Source organism: Ranitomeya imitator, chromosome 8, assembly GCF_032444005.1.
Source record: "Ranitomeya imitator isolate aRanImi1 chromosome 8, aRanImi1.pri, whole genome shotgun sequence".
Taxonomy (NCBI): domain Eukaryota; kingdom Metazoa; phylum Chordata; class Amphibia; order Anura; family Dendrobatidae; genus Ranitomeya; species Ranitomeya imitator.
This window is the reverse complement of record NC_091289.1, coordinates 42,765,867-42,787,222: the sequence shown is the minus strand read 5'-3', so window position 1 is coordinate 42,787,222 and position 21,356 is coordinate 42,765,867. Positions and strand designations below refer to the sequence as shown.

At 43.9% G+C, this 21,356-nt stretch overlaps 1 protein-coding gene across 1 annotated transcript in view; it reads right to left on the bottom strand.

Annotated features, from left to right (window-relative positions):
• CFAP92 (cilia and flagella associated protein 92 (putative)) overlaps positions 1 to 21,356 on the bottom strand; it is a 144,032-nt gene that overhangs the window by 107,407 nt on the left and 15,269 nt on the right. Inside the window, exons 4-5 of the mRNA XM_069737595.1 lie at positions 14,119 to 14,332; positions 12,148 to 12,261 (exon numbers count right to left, since the gene is read on the bottom strand). Of these exons, the coding sequence (XP_069593696.1) occupies positions 12,148 to 12,261; positions 14,119 to 14,332 (328 nt within the window). The remainder of the gene's footprint in view (positions 1 to 12,147; positions 12,262 to 14,118; positions 14,333 to 21,356) is intronic.

Here is a 21,356-nt window from a genome sequence, read left to right as displayed (position 1 = left end):
CACATACACACATATCAATTGTAAGACAATACTAGCGCATGGCCGTGCGGTCATGCGCAGTTTATATAGCTGCAGCACAGGAAATGGCTACAGAACTTTTGCCCTTCTAGGACCTGCCAAGAGGACCAATGGAATGTGCCGCAGAGCCTGAGCACATGACCCTCGATCTCCAACGGGAGATCTTGCCCTGGGCATGCTCAGTGTGTGCAGATAAGGACTTAGTCCCAGAGAAGTCCGCTCGCTGCTGACCAGAATAGGCTTCAAAGGCAGAAGCTGGAGAAGCAGCAATAACTCTTCTCACAGAGTCAGACTGAGCGAGACGCTGGGATCGACGTCCCTGCTGAGCAGACTCCACTGCGGCTGGAGGGGAATGGGAGACCGCAGCGGAGACGGATCGAGATTCCCCCTGTGCAGCAGAGGAAACTCGACTCCTAACATTCTGTTTCTTAAAATGGATGCCTGCACACGTCACAGAGTGAACTATTTTGCCATCAATGTCCGATTTATTTGTGACAAAAATGAAATAGTTACCAAGACATTGGCAGTAAAAGACACCAAAGCTCATCACACCAGTGAGTTTCTCCAGGTCTTGGTGGAAAAGGTTCTGCAAGACTATGAACTTAAAAAAGAGCAAGTTCTTTCTGTCGTAACGGACAATACTTCAAATATGATAAGTACTATTAAGCTAATGAATGAGAGTAATGATGGTGACCAGCAGCTAGAAGAACATTCTGGGTCCACAGACACAGAAATGTTTGAAACAGAGGAACACAGTATTGTAACTGAGGAGCAAACTGAAGTTGCTTCAGATGAACAGCAACATGATAGTTTAGATGATCTTGTTGAAACTGTGTCAATACGTTCTTTCATTCATCACATGCGCTGTGTTGTGCATACGCTACAGCTGGCTATAAGAGTCAGTCTGCAAGAAAGACATGCTGCTGCACTGATTGGCAAGGTGAGAAAATTGGCTACTGTTGCCAGAACCCCTAAAGTTGACTCAATTTTGAAGAGACGTGCTGGAAATGGGGCAATTATTGATCAAGCCACACGATGGGGCAGTACTTACTTAATGATTCAGCGCTTGATTGAACTGAAAACCTTTCTTGTAGACATGGCTAACCCTCAACTGACGCTAAATGAAAGTCAGTGGAATCAGATGACTGAGCTGGAAAAATTGCTAGAGCACCCATTTACAGTGACTAAAAAATTACAAGCAGAGGACTTAACTCCAGGTATTTTCTTAAAGGAGTGGAAGAACCTGATGTTTCGCCTGTCCCAAAGAGGAGGGTTAATTGCAAGTGGCATTGCTACATCAATGAAACGGAGAGAGGAGCTACTATTACAAAATAAAATTCTTTTGGCAGCTGTTTATGTAGACCCAATGCATCAGATTCTTCTAGATGACCAACAGCTAACTAAAGGAAAAGAAGCTCTGTTTGAAATTGCAGTAAGGATGAAAGGGTTGCAGAACAGTCAGGAGGAACAAGAAGAATTTGGTCGTCCTGCCACATCTTCACCCTCATCAACTGATGAAGAATTTAATTTCGAAAAAATATTTGGATCACAAGGACCGTACAAAGCGTTCCCGCATAGAAGAGTCATCCCCATCAAAGAACACAGCCAGTACATTTCGTCAGAATTTTTCATGTGCACTAAAAGAAATTGGGAAATTTCACCGTTCATCAAAAATAACAGTACAACAAGCGATTCCCCTGTATCCTGACATTGTCAGAGATGTTGCCCAAGTGGTTACTGCTTTGCCACCAACCCAAGTTAGTGTAGAGAGGTTGTTCTCTGCTCTCAAAATAATTAGATCAGATTTGAGGGCATCCATGAAGGAGGATCTGACAGAGGCAATACTTTTTCTGAGGACAAATTTATAGATTTCTTCTTATTAACTGCATAACAGTGTTTATTGCATATTTACTTACAAGAGTTTATAAAAGTTTATAAAAGTTATTTGCTATATTCTAATTGTATTCTAATAAATATAGTTTTTGCTCTAAGTGGTCTGATTACTTATAAGATGGTGAGAAACTGAATAAGCACGATGTTAATATTTGACAACAGTAAATTTATTGTTACGAATTGGCCATTTATGAAGGAGTCGGAGTCGAAGCCGGAGTTGGAACCTGATAAAATCCAGGAGTCGGAGTCGCAACTGTGGATTACCGACTCCACAGCCCTGGTGGAAAGAGCTTGGATGTGCGGTTTGAAGGACAGGGCAGAGTCGAAAGTTACTCCGAGGCAGCGGACTTCCGGTACGGAGGAAAGCATGATGTCATTGATTGCGCTAGCTAGGTCAGGTAAGGAAGATCTATGAGATGGAGGAAAGATAATTAGTTCAGATTTGTCCACATTGAGTTTGACGAAGCGAGAGGAGAAGAAGGAGGATATGGCTGATAGACACTCAGGGATTCTGGATAGCAGAGCGGTGACGTCTGGGCCAGAGAGGTAGATCTGAGTGTCATCAGCATAGAGGTGGTACTGGAATCTATGGGACTTTATGAGTTGTCCCAAGTCAAGTGTATAGATGGAGAAGAGTAGGGGTCCTAGAACAGAGCCTTTGGGGACTCCAACAGAGAGAGGGTGGGATGAAGAGGTAGTGGGAGACGCTAAATGTGCGGTTGGAAAGGTACGAGGAGATCCAGGATAGGGCGAGGTCTTTGATACCAAAGGAGGAGAGGATCTGTAGTAGGAGGCAGTGGTCAACAAGTCGAAAGCAGAGCACAGGTCTAGAAGGAGGAGTACAGAGTAATGTCCATTACTATCACTGCTCTAGAGGAGATCTGCATGGAGGAATGGGCCAACATACCACCAACAGTGTGTGCCAACCGTGTGACGACTTACAGAAAACGTTTGACCTCTGTCATTGCCAACAAAGGATATATAACAAAATATTGAGATTAACTTTTGTTAATGACCAAATACTTATTTTTCACCATAATTGGCAAAATAAATCTTGCCAAATCAGACGAGATCATTTTCTGGATTTGATTTCTCATTTTGACTCTCATAGTTGTGGTCTACCTATGATGTCAATTACAGGCCTCTCTCATCTTTTTAAGTGGGAGAACTTGCACAATTGGTGGCTGACTAAATGCTTTTTTTCCCCCACTGTACATCCCACCCTACAGCAAGGGGAATTGGACTTAAAGGAGTGAGACTCTCACTCCAAGGAGCCTCATAGTAGCTGCAAGACTTGAAAACGTTTATATTATTTTATGATATTTCTTTAAAAATAAACTAGTAATCACGGCTCGTGAGAGAGGGAATCATAGCGCTTATGTTATGTATGGCATTTTGACTCATTGCATAACCTTGTTGTTAGAACGCTTATGACAATGAAGGCTTCATTATCCAGACCAGGAGGATAAATGTACTGAGAAGGTCAGCATATTCAAAGCCTGTTCTCGGCCATCATGAAAGAAATGTGTGGGGTTTATAGATTCTGCTGCTTCTTTTGACTTGTCTCTAAAATGCATTGCAGAAAAATATGCTGGCGTGGCAGAGATAAGGAAAATGGTATTAAAATGATGTTTGAATATTCTCTTATCTTACATGTGTTGGTCATGGCATTTTCTGTATCTTCAGCTTTACAACCTGATTATAACTTGAAATTCAAGGAAATTACTTTATTATGGAGTCATAAATCAGTTTTTCCAAGACCGACAAGTATAGTCAGGTTTGTCTACTGTAAGTTTGGGGAACTTTAGTAAGTATATTAATTGGCCCCATGAATTATCACACGCAATGCATGGACAGATTTATCAACAAGAGCAGTGTGTCTGTCACTTGGTGCAAGCTTGAATCACTTTTCTGTACTATGGTTTTCTCAGGAGCCGCCAAAATGACATTAGTCAGCACTGTAAATCCTTAAAAGGAATCTGTCAGCAAGTTTTTGCCTTGAAATCTGAAAGCAGCATGACGTAGGGGCTGAGACCCTGATGCCAGCGATGTGACACTCACTGAGCTGATTGGTGCAGTTTTGATAAAATCCCTGTTTTCTCTGATGTTCATGCAGACATGCTATACTGCTGATATAATACTGATTATATTGAAACTACAGCAAGCTGATGAGCAAGTGACACATCCCTGGAATACTGAGCTGCTCTCAGATTAAAGAGCAAAAACCTGCTGACAGATTCCCTTTAAAAGGAATGTTTGGGGGCTTGTTCTACTGGAGGGGTGCGATTAGTATAGCTTTTCACCAGTTGAACTTTTCTTGCTGTAGCCATGTTTATAAAAAAGAAAATACCTAAGATAAAAAAACAAAGTGAGAAAACACCCTGCAGTAAATAAATAAATAGCAATAGTGTGTGAACATAACACAGTACTTACCGTATTTTCCGGCGTATAAGGCGACTTTTTAACCCCTGAAAATCGTCTCAAAAGTCGGGGGTCGTCTTATACGCCGGGTACGGCGTGTGCAGGGAGCGATCCTGGATGGTTCCCAGGGTCTGAAGGAGAGGAGACTCTCCTTCAGGCCCTGGGATCCATATTCATGTAAAAAATAAAGAATAAAAATAAAAAATATGGATATACTGACGTCGCGGTCACGCAGGTCCTACGCTCCATAGGGAACAGGTAACCGCTGGTATACTGAAGTGGTGGCCGGTAACATAGACAATGAGCAATATACAATAAAATCAGAAATCCCTTCATTATTAGGGTTTTTTAACAAATTATTTTTACAAGAATTTTTACAAGAATTTTGAAATTTTAAACTAATTCAACGTAAGGGGGTTATATATATTTTTTTTTACTATGGGCCTAAGAACTAACAGGCAGGTAGTTGCTGACTGCCCACCTGTTGTGCCCGGCGCTGATCTCTGCCAGCACAGAGCAGTCTAAGACCGCTCCTGCAAGCTATTCCGAGTCTTCTTGTGAAGTTGCGTCAACATAGCGGCTCTTCTTTCTTCTGCTTTGTTAATGGCGATTGACTGCCGATGTCATGCTGATTGACAGCCGGCTCCCTGCTGTCTAACTGTGGCAAGCCAGATGTCAATCAGCATGACGCCGGCAGTCACGCTGTGTCGACAGAGTAGAATGAAAGAAGAAGAGCTGCTCTGTTGACATGGAGCAGCTAAATCGCTGTTAGGAGCAGTCAGTGGCCGCTCTGAGCCTCTTGTTAGCAACTACCTGCCTGTTCGTTTTAAGGCCCATAATAAAAAAATATAATAGTCCTTGACAACCCCTTAAAATTCATTGTGGTAATGTCTATAACCAAAATTAGAAAAATGTTGTCTCTGTCTAAAAATGTATATGGACTTAACTGTAGGTTAAATTTAGACTTTGATTATATATAGGTACATTTTACCTTTGCACTATACCTGTACATGATGTTATGTGACCACTTTGATGATTCTAAAGTACTAGATGGTGGCCCGATTCTAACGCATCGGGTTTTCTAGAATATGTATGTATGTATGTATGTATGTATATAGCAGCCACATAGTATATAGCACAGGCCACGTAGTATATAGAAGCCATGTAGTATATAGCAGACAAATACTACGTGGCCTGTGCTATATACTATGTGGCTGCTATATACATACATACATACATATTGTAGAATACCCGATGCATTAATACAGGCCACGCAATATAGAACAGTGGCCACACAGTATATAACACAGCCCAAATAGTATATAACACAGCCCACGCAGTACAGTATATAGCAGCCATGCAGTATATAATACAGGCGACGTAGTATATAACACAGGCCATGCAGTATATAACAGTGGCCACGTAATATATAGCACAGGCCACGCAGTACATAACACAGCCCACATAGTATCTAACACTGGCCACGTAGTATATAGCAGCCACGTGGTATATAACGCAGCCCACGCGGTATATAACACTGCCCACGCGGTATATAACACTGCCCACGTGGTATATAACACCTGCCACGTAGTATATAGCAGCCACACAGTATATAACACTGCCCACATAATATATAGCAGTGTGGGCACATATCCGTGTTAAAAAAAAGATAATTAAAACAAAAAATAGTTATATACTCACCCCTTGGGATCCAGCGAAGCTGTCCCTATGCGCGCGGCTGCCGCCATCTTCCGTTCCCAGGATGCATTGCGAAATCACCCAGATGACTTAGCGGTCTCGCGAGACCGCTAAGTCTTCTGGGTAATTTTGCAAAGCATCTCTGGAAACGGAAGATGGCGTTAGCCCGCGAGCGCATCGTCGGAGGGTGAGTATAGCAGGTTTTTTGTTTTTTTTAAATTATTTTTAACATTAGATCTTTTTACTATTGACGCTGCATAGGCAGCAACAATAGTAAAATGTTGGGGACACACAGGGTTAATAGCAGCGGTAATGTTACCCGCGGCATAGCGCGGTACATTACCGCTGGCATTAACCCTGTGTGAGTGGTGAGTGAAGGGGAGTATGGAGCGGGCGCCGGGCACTGACTGCAGGGGAGGGACTAATCGGACTGTGCCCATCGCTCATTGGTCACGGCAGCCATGACAGGCAGCTGGCGAGACCAATCAGCGACGCGGGATTTCCGTGACGGAATTTGCCGACAGAAAGACGGAAGTACCCCTTAGACAATTATATATATAGATAGCATTGAGGATTGCATGAGTATTTAACTTTACTTATTGATTGTATTTCAATAATTTTATGATCATTATGCAAGTGATATAGACTGTTCTCACGTTATCCTTGCTATATACTTAATCATTTCACATAAATCCTTATGTGAACTTAAAAACCAACTGTAGGAGTATAGTGTGATAGGGTAATTGTCGGTAGTCACCACCTGCACAACCATTTCCTTTATGGAGATGTCTAAGGGTATAAGCAGACGTTGCGGATTCCATTGCGGATTTACCCGCGTTTTACCTGCGGATTCCCAGCGGAATTAATGCGGATTTTGTGCAGATTTCACCTGCGTTTTTACACCTGCGAATTCCAATTATGGAACAGGTATAAAATGCTGCAGAGTCCGCACAAAGAATTGACATGCTGCAGAAAATAAACCGCAACGTTTCCATGTGGAATTTTCCGCAACATGTGCACTGCGGATTTGGTTTTCCATAGGTTTACATGGTACTGTAAACCGCATGGAAAACTGCTGCAAATCCGCTGCGGATCCGCAGCAAAATCCGCAACGTGTGCACATACCCTAAGTGTATGTGCACCCGTTGAGTATAATTTGTGCACCATTTCTGCATCTCTTGGCAGGAAAAAATGCACTTTCTGGTGCATTTTTTATTGATTTGAGTGAAGTCAATGATGAAAAATACAGGGCAAGAATTCACATGCAGCAGATTATTTTCTGCACCAAATCTTCAAGTCACAAATATTCAACGTGTGCATGGCACGTCAGGTTTCTCATCCACTTTGCTGGCTTCAGGTTTTGTCACAAATCCGGGCAGAAAAAACGCACCAAATCTGCAACATGTGCACATAACCTTGCTGTACCACTGTAGTGCTCCTTTTTGTCACCTTCATTTGCACCAAGGCGGGTGACACTGATTCACAATTGTTTATGCTTCCTAATTGGACGGATTGTTATCCCTGAATTTAATTGACTTGACATTTTTCTGAGATGTGCAAGAGTTTCCTTAATTTTTTTGTAGCTTTACTCACTACATTAGCAGCACGTGATTTCTTACAGAAAGTGGCGCCGTAATAGCAAACAAACATAAAAGCTCATCACAAGCTGCAGGAGACTTACTGGCCAAATAACACTGGGTGAGCGCGAGCACTGATGTCGTAACGTTCCTCTACACAACCGATACAGGGCATCCGCCGGGCACACGCGGTAATCTATGTGCAGATCGTGGAGCGTTTCCTCATGCAGGTAGCAGACGAAATACTTCATGCTGGTCCTCATCACCATACAACACCTATCTCTGCAGCATATTATTGTTTGGGACTAGCTCAATTTTGCACAGAGTTATAAAAATAAAATTTTTACGTTTTCAGGGGAAAAATAAAAATCTGTCCCTGTAAGCACATATTGTATAGGTATCATGATCATCACTTATTGCTTGCTGGTCAATATTAAATGCTTTGTTGCAAATGCTGTGCAACTGAGTGGGGGGCACTGATTACACTATAGGGGGAGGCACTGCTGTGACTATTAGGGAAGGGAACCTAATGTGATTAGTCTAGTGTGTTTGGGGCTACATTGACTAGTTCCTTGTAGTTCTGTGATGACTTAGTAGATTGGGGGGGGGGTGGCCTATGATCAATAGCGATGCCTTTTCTGGCAAGGGGTATTCCCCAGACCAGCGGCCCACAGGCTACATGTAAGGCGTTGCGAGGTGTAGGGCATTACGCTGTACTTTTTACTTGTCAATCAAATATGAAAAGTGAGGTATTTCACATGTACACTAATATTAGCTGGTCACGTCACATCTTGCAGAAAAATTATTCATCATTGAACACATAGATGAATGAAAAAAAAACATTGTAGCATAACATTAGGTGTTTTTACTATTCATTTGCTTTCAACTGCAGTTACATTTCCTAATGTGAAGAATAAGAAGATGCATCTAATGCAGAAGTATTCGAGATGTGTTCGGTCTCTTTCACGGCTCTGACAAATCCTTACAACTAATCGGTGTGCAGTCTGTATAATACGCAGGAAGAATGGGTCCTCAAGAAGGAGAGCTGATTGTCATGGCAATTTTTTGGTCTTGGTAAAATAAAAAAAAAAAGTGTAATATCAGGTGGAAGGGGGCTGCTTTATTTAACTCTAAAATATCTCCATATGCCTTAATAGGGTTTATGGATAGTTGGTTTCTAAACTAGACAAAATCATAAGCAGAGTACTACAATGCAGAGATATTGGCAGGGACGAAGGAGACCCCTACTGTGCTTTCTCTAGTTCTTGAAACCATCAGCTACGACACATAATGAAAGTATTTAAAAAAACAAAACAAAGAGATGGAAAGCTTTTCATGATATTGCTCAGTGCAGGCGTTTAAGTTGCTATAAAAGGGAGCAAAGTATCTCTGTGATTGGCAGCACTTGAATGTCCCGACTCACTTGGAGAAGTAATTCCTCACAGTCCTAGGAGCTTGATGAGCAATCTTAATGCAGCACGGAAAAGTGGTGTTTGTGCAGCGAGGCAATCTAGCTGAAGCAACGGCAGCACTTGTGGCTGATCCGGAACAACAGCAACTGAAATGGCTGAACCGGCAATGGCAGCAGAGCTCCAACAGCAAAGTAGGGATGAGAAACCGATGTAGGAGATGAAATGCACCTGTCCTGGATCCGGGCATTACTTCCCTCACCTCAGTCCATCAAACTCTGCTGTGCTTCTGGGGCGCCCCAGTGTCCTGGTCGTCACAGTGGTATTACTTTCCTCTCGGGGAGAGTGATGCTACGTTTGGAGGCAAAGAAGGATAACTGCATCCAGGTATCCCAAACATGCAACACATTTCACACTCCAGGCCACCAGAGGGAGCTTCTGCTCCTATTTATTAGGTCACTCCCCAAATAGCTATATAAGGCTACTTTCACACTAGCGTCGTACGACGCACGTCGCAATGCGTCGTTTTGGTGAAAAAACGCATCCTGCAAAGTTGTCTGCAGGATGCGGTTTTTCCCCATAGACTAACATTAGCGATGCATTGCCACACGTCTCAACCGTCGTGTTGTGGCGGACCGTCGGAACAAAAAAACATTGCTTCCAACGTTTTTTTGTGCGTCGTGTCCGCCATTTCCGACTGCGCATGCGCGGCCGGAACTCCGCCCCCTCCTCCCCGCAACTCACAATGGGGCAGCAGATGCGTTGTAATAATGCATCCGCTGCCCCCGTTGTGCTGCGTTTTCATAGGATGCGTCGGAACGTCGGCCCGACCCACTGCGACGGGCCGACGCTAGTGTGAAAGTAGCCTAACTGGTAGTCTGTAGGTAAAGTTAGTCAGTTCCAGACAGGAGTCAGTTCCTGACAGAGCTCCAGACAGGAGTTCTGGATGGAGTTCCAGACCAGAGTCTGAGGAGGACAGAAGGTCAAAGGAGCTGTGCATGCCCTCAGAGCTGCAGCTCCCAGAAAGAGACATTGAAAGACAGAATTGCATTGCAGCGAGCGTGAAGGAAGTCGAAGCAAAGGAGAGGATACCAGAAGGGGACCAGCCCCGCTCAGGCTGCCTCCTTCTGAGGCACAAAATCCCGGTAGCCGGAACACCGAGGTAGCAAGGACCTCTACGCCTTATTTCAGAGACTGGCAGGACAGCTAATTGCAGGTTACCTGTCCGCACCTACATCCAGGAGGCACGGTGACACCTACAGAGCCAGGTTATCTAAGAGACGCTATAAACAGGCTCAAGTCACCAGTCAAACAGGTTTAGTTCAATCTTATATGGGGGACAGAGAGAGCGAAACATTGCATTTGTGAGACCCTTATGTGAAGCCATAGGCAGTAAGGGACTACACCACCGCAGCGCAAAGGAAGGCTACTGATTTCCACCTGGACAAGGGAACTCTGGACTTGCCTCCAAACCGGCCGGACGCTGCCTGCCCTGTGACCTGGTGCCCTGGACTGTGGATGCTGAAGTCTTCAGTAAAGGTAAAGAGACTGCAACCTTGTGTCCTAGTTCTTCTCTGCGCCTCTCACCATCCACCGTCTACACACCGGGAGCCCTGGAGATACACTTCACCTGTGGGAAGGTATACCATCTAGCTGCCATAACATCACCCCAGCGGACCCCTAAGCAAGCGTTGGTCACCCTGACTGAATACCACAGGTGGCGTCACGAACATAAAGTTTATCCCATTAAAGACCTTTCCCTTTTACACGGACGTCCCAGGGCCACGGACCGGGTCAGCCACCATGACATCCCCCTGTGAACCGCCGGACCCGGTACCGAGTACTCCACGGCTCTTGGGGGGCGATTCACTCCATATCGGGCTTTGTAGATGGCCCGGTGTGCACCCATGTCATCATCTGCCTGGGCCTGGCCTACCAAGACGCACACCTGTGTCTTGATATTAACACTTTTAGTTTGTCTGTGCATAGTTCCCTGTCTGCGGCTTCCAGTACTTCAGCTACCTGCCTGCCTACGGCTTCCAGTACTTCAGCTACCTGTTTGCCTGCGGCTTCCAGTACTTCAGCTACCTGCCTGCGGCTTCCAGTACCTCAACTACCCGTCTGCCTGCAGCTTCCAGTATATCAGCAATCCTGAGACTTTCAAGACCTCTGCTATCTGTCTACGACTTTAAATATTTCTGGTACCCTTTTCTCACATGCCTCACCTGCTTGCTGCCCGTGTGCACACCTGGACCTTGGAGGATCCACCTCACCAGGTGAGCCTAACAGTAGAGCAGAGTCTGCATGGGAGGATCAATGCAGCGGAGCTGGTACAGTGGTGCAGCAGAGCTGACCCAGTAATGAGAAACTAGTGTAGCAGAGCTGGGTCTGCATTAGAAGCTCAATGTAGCATAACTGACACAGCAATGTAGCAGCGTTGAGTGAGTGAAGAGAACAAGCAGAACTGAGTTTGCAGCACAGCTGGCAAAGGGATATAGCAAAGTTGACAAAGTAAGCAGGCTGGTTTTACACAGCTGGGTTTGCAAAGGAGGCAAATGTAGCAGTTCTGGGACCAAAAAATATCAGAGTTTGACAGCAGCTATTCCTGCAGTAGTGTTAGAACCACTCAGACGGACGTCCTGTCACCCCAATGGATAACATCTCTAGAGCGTGTTGGGTTGTGCATGAGAAAAAAAAAGAATCGGGCCCGACACCCTCATCTCTAGAATCAAGACAGGTGTGTAAGACTGATTTCCTATAAAGTTGGTCAGTGTGCAAAACTAATATTGGAAATAGAAGAAAAGACCATTTTTACAAAATTTCAGATTCACTATGGGAAACATTGGCAGAAATTCTGCACAAAGGCAAAGGATCTGCAAATCCTTAATAACTGTTTCATAGACAATTACTATCTGATGATATCAGGCTATGGAAAGCAAGCTCAAGAGAGTCGAACAGGTCAAAGGTAGAAAATGTCAGGGCAAAAAATTACCTAACAAAAGCCTAGAATAAAAAGGTCTTGTTGGTTTGGAGATTTTAATAAAATGACTGCACAAACTCAATATGAGCATGATTAGATGATGAGCAGCTCTTAGTACAAATTAGATATGTGTAACAGAAAATACACTTACCTTGAGTATTGTAGTCATCCAAACATACTATATTCCCACTTTTCTCAAAAGTAAAACTTTGTTTGGGTAGACTCTCTTCAAAGAGATTTTTCTGATTCAATACTAATTGTTTTACTGCAGCCGACGCCATAAGAGAGAAAAATAACAGTATAACTATATATTGCACTGTCCAGAGTCAGCTCTAGGCACAACGTAATACATTATTACATAAAACGAAGATACTGATGGACAGAATCCCGGCCCCATGAAAGATCAGGATAAGACGAACAGTTATTATAAATGTAGAACGTAACGTCTAAAGGCACACTGTCACACTTGCAATATGTCCGTCACAGAAAAGCAGAGGAATGCTAATGTAGACTATAGTACAAGATATTCATTATTTCTCTAACTTCTGATTTTACAAATAAGTGGCCATTTTTAGGTGGCGGTTGTCATTGAGATTGTAGCATGTGTGGAGCTGTGGACCCCCCTAACCTTACAGTCCCTATCCGAATATAAAACTCACTAAATTAAATGGTGATTTGTGATTGGATGTGGAAGTCTGCATCCAATGTAGCAATCCGCATAGCAAACCACGTACACGTGGCTGGACCCCACAGAAGCCTAACCTATGTGCAGGTGTAATGCTACGCAGCCACCGCCTTCTGAAAACTAGGGCTCGTGCACACAACTGTATTTTTGGCCCAAGTGCAATTCAACAAAACATTGAATTAAACTTGGACCAATGTCATTCTATGGGGCCGTGAACATGTCAGATTTTTTCTTTGAACAGGGACTATCATAGGAAAAAAAATCACAGCATGCACGATTTTAAACCAAAATTCAGATTGCACTCGACATGTAAGTCAATAAGTACGGAAAAAAAAAAAATTAGACTGAACTCAGATGACATCTGAGTGCTGTCTGATTTTCACGGACTGACAGAATTAAGTAATTTTTTTCCATCTTCTCCTCATCGGAGAAAATCTGACCACACCCTGGTCTCTCTCTGACCACACCCTGGTCACACTCTGACCACACCCTGGTCACACTCTGACCACACCCTGGTCTCACTCTGACCACACCCTGGTCTCACTCTGACCACACCCTGGTCACACTCTGACCACACCCCAGTAACACGCTGACCACACCCCGTTCACGCGCTGACCACACCCCGGTCACGCGCCGACCACACCCCGGTCACATGCCGACCACACGCCGGTCACATGCCGACCACACCCTGGTCACACGCTGACCACACCCTGGTCACATGCCGACCACACCCTGGTCACACACTGGCCACACCCTGGTCACACTCTGATCAAAGTGTGATTAGCATAATCGGTCCAATTCTCCCAGATGAGAGAAAATACGGTAGCGTGAATCTAGCCTTCGTGTGTGAGTGCTGTTCATCAGTATTTTGCACCTTCCTCCATTATATACAGGTCATCTATCTGTACACTCCTGGGGACTGATCAGGGACTAGTTGTCTAGGACAATTAGTCCAAGAGGCAGAGCCCCGCCAGCTTCATCTTGTCTCGCTCAGTTAAACTGACAAGTATCTTCCTGTGAGTTTAAGACCACATTCAATTTTACAGCAGTATTTGTAAGCCAAAGCCAGGAGTGGGTGAAAAATACAGAGGTGGTGACGTGTTTCTATTATACTTTTCCTCTAATTGTTCCTCTCCTGGTTTTACCTTACAAATACTGATGTAATATACTGACCAACTACTGAACGTGTGAATGTGGCCTACCTGCTAGTGTAGGGCAAGGGGGCATGGAAATCCGCCAGAGAATGGCCTCCTGAATAAGTCAGCTCATCCACAGCCACGAGACATACAGCCGCGGGGACTTGAACATAGTTTTCGAGCACGCCGAAGACACTCAGCACCTGAGCATGTTCAGATAACACCTTATCCAAGCACGTTCACTCATCATTACCAATCAACTATATTACAGGTAAAATATATATATAAAAAATTTTTTTACCTTCGGAGTCCTCGCCTTCTTTCACAGTTGACACTCTAAAAGCCTTTGGTCGATCAAACCTAGCTTTAGATGACACCTTGTCTTTGGTGCTCCACATTTTCACGCGGATCTCATGTTTTAAGGCTTTTAATAAAACGTCTTTCGTAACAGAGAATTCAACACTGTGGCTCCATGTCAACCATGTTTTCTCATTTTCTTGCCATGGTTTTAACAACTGGAAAAAAAATCAGAAGAATTTATGATCAAGCATGAATTCATTGCACTTGTTTTACAGGTTAATGTAGCAGGTTTGCAGAGTTCACATAGTAGATGACAGTACTGGTAATATACATTTACGGCACACATAGGCTCCACATTTTCTTATCACACAGTTTAAAAGCTACATCTACCTTACAGTACAAATACCCAGAAGGAAAAGAAAGATGCAACTTACAAATGATGAAAAATCACAGTATTTAGACACGTGCAGAACACAGAAATTGTATGTATATATACAGTACAGACCAAAAGTTTGGAGACACCTTCTCATTTAAAGATTTTTCTGTATTTTCATGACTATGAAAATTGTACATTCACACTGAAGGCATCAAAACTATGAATTAACACATGTGGAATTACAGGTCCTTCTCAAAAAATTAGCATATAGTGTTAAATTTCATTATTTACCATAATGTAATGATTACAATTAAACTTTCATATATTATAGATTCATTATCCACCAACTGAAATTTGTCAGGTCTTTTATTGTTTTAATACTGATGATTTTGGCATACAACTCCTGATAACCCAAAAAACCTGTCTCAATAAATTAGCATATTTCACCCATCCAATCAAATAAAAGTGTTTTTTAATATCAAACAAAAAAACCAACAAATAATAATGTTCAGTTATGCACTCAATACTTGGTTGGGAATCCTTTGGCAGAAATGACTGCTTCAATGCGGCGTGGCATGGAGGCAATCAGCCTGTGACACTGCTGAGATGTTATGGAGGCCCAGGATGCTTCAATAGCGGCCTTAAGCTCATCCAGAGTGTTGGGTCTTGCTGAAAAATGAAATCTTCATCTCCATAAAGCATTTCAGCCGATGGAAGCATGAAGTGCTCCAAAATCTCCTGATAGCTAGCTGCATTGACCCTGCCCTTGATGAAACACAGTGGACCAACACCAGCAGCTGACATGGCACCCCACACCATCACTGACTGTGGGTACTTGACACTGGACTTCAGGCATTTTGGCATTTCCTTCTCCCCAGTCTTCCTCCAGACTCTGGCACCTTGAATTCCGAATGACATGCAAAATTTGCTTTCATCAGAAAAAAGTACTTGGGACCACTTAGCAACAGTCCAGTGCTGCTTCTCTGTAGCCCAGGTCAGGCGCCTCTGCCGCTGTTTATGGTTCAAAAGTGGCTTTACCTGGGGAATGCGGCACCTGTAGCCCATTTCCTGCACACGCCTGTGCACGGTGGCTCTGGATGTTTCCACACCAGACTCAGTCCACTGCTTCCTCAGGTTCCCCAAGGTCTGGAATCGGTCCTTCTCCACAATCTTCCTCAGGGTCCGGTCTCCTCTTCTCGTTGTACAGCGTTTTCTGCCACATTGTTTCCTTCCAACAGACTTACCATTGAGGTGCCTTGATACAGCACTCTGGGAACAGCCTATTTGTTGAGAAATTTCTTTCTGGGTCTTACCCTCTTGCTTGAGGGTGTCAATGATGGCCTTCTTGACATCTGTCAGGTCGCTAGTCTTACCCATGATGGGGGTTTTGAGTAATGAACCAGGCAGGGAGTTTATAAAAGCCTCAGGTATCTTTTGCATGTGTTTAGAGTTAATTAGTTGATTCAGAAGATTAGGGTAATAGGTCATTTAGAGAACCTTTTCTTGATATGCTAATTTATTGAGACAGGTTTTTTGGGTTATCAGGAGTTGTATGCCAAAATCATCAGTATTAAAACAATAAAAGACCTGACAAATTTCAGTTGGTGGATAATGAATCTATAATATATGAAAGTTTAATTGTAATCATTACATTATGGTAAATAATGAAATTTAACACTATATGCTAATTTTTTGAGAAGGACCTGTATATACTTAACAAAAAAGTGTGAAACAACTGAAATTATGTCTTATATTCTAGGTTCTTCACAGTAGCCACCTTTTGCTTTGATGCCTGCTTTGCACACTCTTGACATTCTCTTGATGAGCTTCAAGAGGTCGTCACCGGGAATGGTCTTCCAACAATCGTGAAGGAGTTCCCAGAGATGCTTAGCACTTGTTGGCCCTTTTGCCTTCACCCTGTGGTCCAGCTCACCCCAAACCATCTCGATTGGGTTCAGGTCTGGTGACTGTGGAGGCCAGGTCATCTGGTGTAGTACCCCATCACTCTCCTTCTTGGTCAAATAGCCCTTACACAGCCTGGAAATGTGTTTGGGGTCATTGTCCTGTTGAAAAATAAATGATGGTCCAACTAAACGCAATCCGGATGGAATAGCATGCCGCTGCAAGATGCTGTGGCAGCCATGCTGGTTCAGTATGCCTTCAATTTTGAATAAATCCCCAACAGTGTCACCAGCAAAGCACACCCACACCATCACACCTCCTCCTCCATGCTTCACACTGGGAACCAGTCATGTAGAGTCCATCCGTTCACCTTTTCTGCGTCGCACAAAGACACGGTGGTTGGAACCAAAGATCTCAAATTTGGACTGATCAGACCAAAGCACAGATTTCCACTTGTCTAATGTCCATTCCTTGTGTTCTTTAGCCCAAACAAGTCTCTTCTGCTTGTTGCCTGTCCTTAGCAGTGGTTTCCTAGCAGCTATTTTACCATGAAGACCTGCTGCACAAAGTCTCCTCTTGTTGTAGAGATGTGTCTGCTGCTAGAACTCTGTGTGGTATTGAACTGATCTCAAATCTGAGCTGCTGTTAACCTGCGATTTCTGAGGCTGGTGACTCAGATAAACTTATCCTCAGAAGCAGAGGTGACTCTTGGTCTTCCTTTTCTGGGGCGGTCCTCATGTGAGCCAGTTTCTTTGTAGCGCTTGATGGTTTTTGCCACTGCACTTGGGAACACTTTCAAAGTTTTCCCAATTATTCGGACTGACTGACCTTCATTTCTTTAAAGTAATGATGGCCCCTTGTTTTTCTTTACTTAGCTGCTTTTTTCTTGCCTTAATACAAATTCTAACAGTCTATTCAGTAGGACTATCAGCTGTGTATCCACCAGACTTCTGCTCAACACAACTAATGGTCCCAACCCCATTTATAAGGCAAGAAATCCCACTTATTAAACCTGACAGGGCACACCTGTGAAGTGAAAACCATTCCCGGTGACTACCTCTTTGAAGATCATCAAGAGAATGCCAAGAGTGTGCAAAGCAGTCATCAAAGCAAAAGGTGACTACTTTGAAGAAACTAGAATATAAGACATAATTTCAGTTGTTTCACGCTTTTTTGTTAATCATTTAATTCCACATGTGTTAATTCATAGTTTTGATGCCTTCAGTGTGAATGTACAATTTTCATAGTCATGAAAATACGGAAAAATCTTTAAATTTGAAGGTGTGTCCAAACTTTTGGTCTGTACTGTATATGTCTATGAACAGTTTTGTATCCCCACCTGTTGGTGATGCAGTGTACTGCTGCAACTGTAAAGGTTTGAAAGAGAAAAGGCTTGGTTGAATCCGTACTTTAAAATTGCTTACACAAAAAGGCAAATCGCGCAAAGAAGAAAAAAACAGTAGTTAGGAAAGAGTAATCCTATTGCTGCATATATATTAAAGGGAACCTGTCACCCCCCAGGTGTTTTTAACTAAAAGAGCCACCTTGTGCAGCACTGATGATGCATTCTGACAAGGTGGCTCTTTTAGTCCGGGTCCCTGGCACTGCTGCAATATTCGTTTTTGACATTTGTCCCTCATACCTCGAAATGGCCACGGGGGCAGGTCTTTCCCCCCTAATCCAGACGCCTCACAGCCGTCACTCATGGCCTCTGCTTGCCAGGGGCCTCCTCTTCCTTGATTAGCGTCCCCGATGCCTGCGCTGTTATTTTTGTTTTTTCGGGCATGCGCAGTTGCGCTGCCCTTCGAACTTGCAGCGCAGGCGCCGGGGAGGCTAATGAAGGAATAGGCGGCGCCCTTCTCGCAGAGTGACGGCTGTGGTGCGTCTGGATTGGGGGGAACAACCTGTCCTCCTGGCGATTTCGAGGTATGACGGACATTTCAAAAACGATTATTGCAGCAGTGCCAGGGACCCGAACTAAAAGAGCCCCCTTGTCAGAATGCAGCATTAGTGCTGCATAAGGGGGCTCTTTTAGTTACAAACGCATGGGGGGGAGGGGGTAACACGTTCCCTTTGAATGGGAGTATACTCGGGACTACAGAACAGGGCAAGGACTTGCGTATTCTTTTTACAAGTAAGCTGAGGAGCAGCTGCTAAAGCAAACAAGATTTTAGGGTGTGTAAAAAGAGATAAAATCCATGATCCCAACGTATTGTTACCTCTTTATAAATCACTTGTAAAGTCACATCTAAAATATGGGATCCGGTTTTGGGATCCACATTTTAAAAAGGAAATTCAGAAGTTAGTCAATTCAGAAGAGGCAACTAGATTATTACAAGGCATGGAAGGCCTCTCATATGATGAGAGGTTGGAAAAGATGGGCTTGCTTAGCTTAGAAAAAAGACATCTCAGAGATCAGTATAAAGGACTGGCGCATGACTTATTTCTTCCAAAGAACCAGGAGGTGCTCACTACGGGTGGAGGAAATGCAAATCCAGCAGCTAAACAGGAAAGGGTTCTTTACAGTTAGAGCAGTCAGACTGTGGAATGACCGACCACAACAGATAGTAATGGCAGACACTATAACAGGTTTTAAAAAAGGGCCGGATGCTTTTCTCACAACAAATGGAATTGTTGGTTATGGATAATCTAGCAATAAAGATTGAACTTGATAATCTTTTTTCAAGTTATATAACTAGGTCTGGAAATGCCAGAATTGCCCATTTTCAGTCACTGAACTGCCCCCAAAAATGCAATAAAAAAAAGAGATCAAAGCGTTGTATGTACCCCAAAATTGTACTAATAAAAACTACAGTTTGCCATGTAAAAACCATGTCCTTGCATTGCTATACTGAAGGAACAATACAAATATTTCTTTACAAGCACATTTCTAAAGTTCTGAATTTTTTTAACCACTAAAATAATAATACATGGAGGAAAAATAAAAGCACATAATTAATATTGCCTGGTTCTGGAGGGTGTGACAGAGTCACTGGGATAGTATGTGAAGGGAGATACGCGTCACTGCGCATACTGCGGTCAGTGATGTAAAATCAGTGTTTTTGTCTCCAGCAGGCTAAGTGCTGAGAGGGTTAATAGGAACCGTTTTAGTGGACCTCCATAGAGCGGGTGGGCGGAGGTCCACTGTATCTCCACCTGCAGAGTCCGGACAGGACCTGAGTGAGGTCAAGGTCATGTGATCATCACATGGGGTGTTAAATACCTGTGCATGAGAGTCAGGAGGTGTCCTGTCTTGGGAGAGCAGGAACTTCCAGATATCTCCTGGAGGAGCTAAAGGACAGTGTGGGATAACGGCAGGTGAAACCTGCAGAGAAAGGACTCTGTGAAACTTTATTTGTTTTGTTTTCCGTTACGCCAGGAAGGTTCTGCTTTTATTTTTCTGAACCCTGCCTTGGTGTATGGTGATGTTAATAAACCAGCAGGTGTTTCATCACCAAAGTGTTCCTGTGTCTACCTGAAGAAGCAGCTGAGTGTGTCAACTCCTCACAAGGGGTTAAATGAGAACCAATGGAATAGATCACCGATTGATTCTATATTAAAATTTGATTGATTCTATGTAACTTGTAACATTTCTAGATGTCCCGGATCCAGCAGGGCTGTCCAAAATTTGGGGAGCTGTCCCACTGTTTGGGGAGGTCGGGGGCATGTCTGGACTTCAGCTGTATATGTGCTAAAATCACATCCTTCCAGGACTATTGATTCTTTGACAGTCTCAGGTAATTTGACCAGGCAGCGGAGAAAAAGAGCAGGACACAGGCAATAGGTGTGTATCAGTGAGAGTGGAGTGTGTGTCAGAGCTGAACGACTATATAGCAGACATGAGCATCTGCGTGTGTGCGTGTGTGCGTGTGCGTGGCTGAGCTGGGTAAGTGTACAGCAGACCCGAGAGTGTTTGCGGCAGAACTGAGTGGGTGTATAGCACAGCTGAGTGTACGTGTGTCAGAGCTGAGAGAGCGTATAGCAGAGCTGAGTGATTGTGTATAGCGTAGCGAGTAAGTGTACAGCAGAGCTGAGTAGTTGTGTGTGGCTCAGTGAGGATGTGTGGCAGTAAGTATATATAGCAAAGCTGTATGTGCACACTGTGGGGGCATCATACTGTGTGATGAGCAGGTCTGTAAGGGCATAATATATTTTGGTAAGCACTGTTGGGGCATTATACTATGTGTGGGGGACGGTGGGGGCATCTTACTGTATAGAGAGTACTGTGGGGACCATAAAAGTGTGCGAACACTAATAGGCTTCACTAGGAGCAACAGTTCTGTGTGTTCACATACAAAGGACTGTCCAGGGTTAGGGAAGTGGCTTTCACGCCACAGTATGTGTACCTCTTTCCTGTCTTTCAAAGTTGTGAAATATGTATTGTAGTGCAGCGGGGTTGGTGCAGTGTGACAGACAGGAAGTGACCAAAGGAAACAAAGTGACTTTAATGTCCAACTTACTCACAAACGGAAAACAAATGGCATCCTCCGGATCGCAGCTGGGAATCAAGACAGTGTGTATCCGAGATCGGTTTCTGTGGGCAACTGCACCACCGTGTCACGCTGAGGGGTGCCAGGCCTTTTGGCTTCGCTTGGCTCTGTTACTTCACACAGGCTCAACCTTGCAGAGCCACCTGCTCTGCAGTTTGAAAACCAAGGCTGACACACCCAACCCTTTGCTGCAGGGTTTTTAAATAGAATCTGTGGCCATGGGCCACTTGTAAGACATGGCCTGGAGGGAGCAAACTGCCCCACCACAGTCCTGTAGTTCGCTCCAAAAATAAAAGCCCATGCTGGGTTTTCTTAAATCTGCCTTGGGCAAATAGCTTGTCCATGACCACACTTACTTTTATTTTGCACTGCAATCACAGCTATGCCTGTGACTGCAATGCACTCCAGTGGCCTTAATACGCTTCTATGTGCATCCTGGGGGACACAAAGCAACCCTCGCATATAACACCC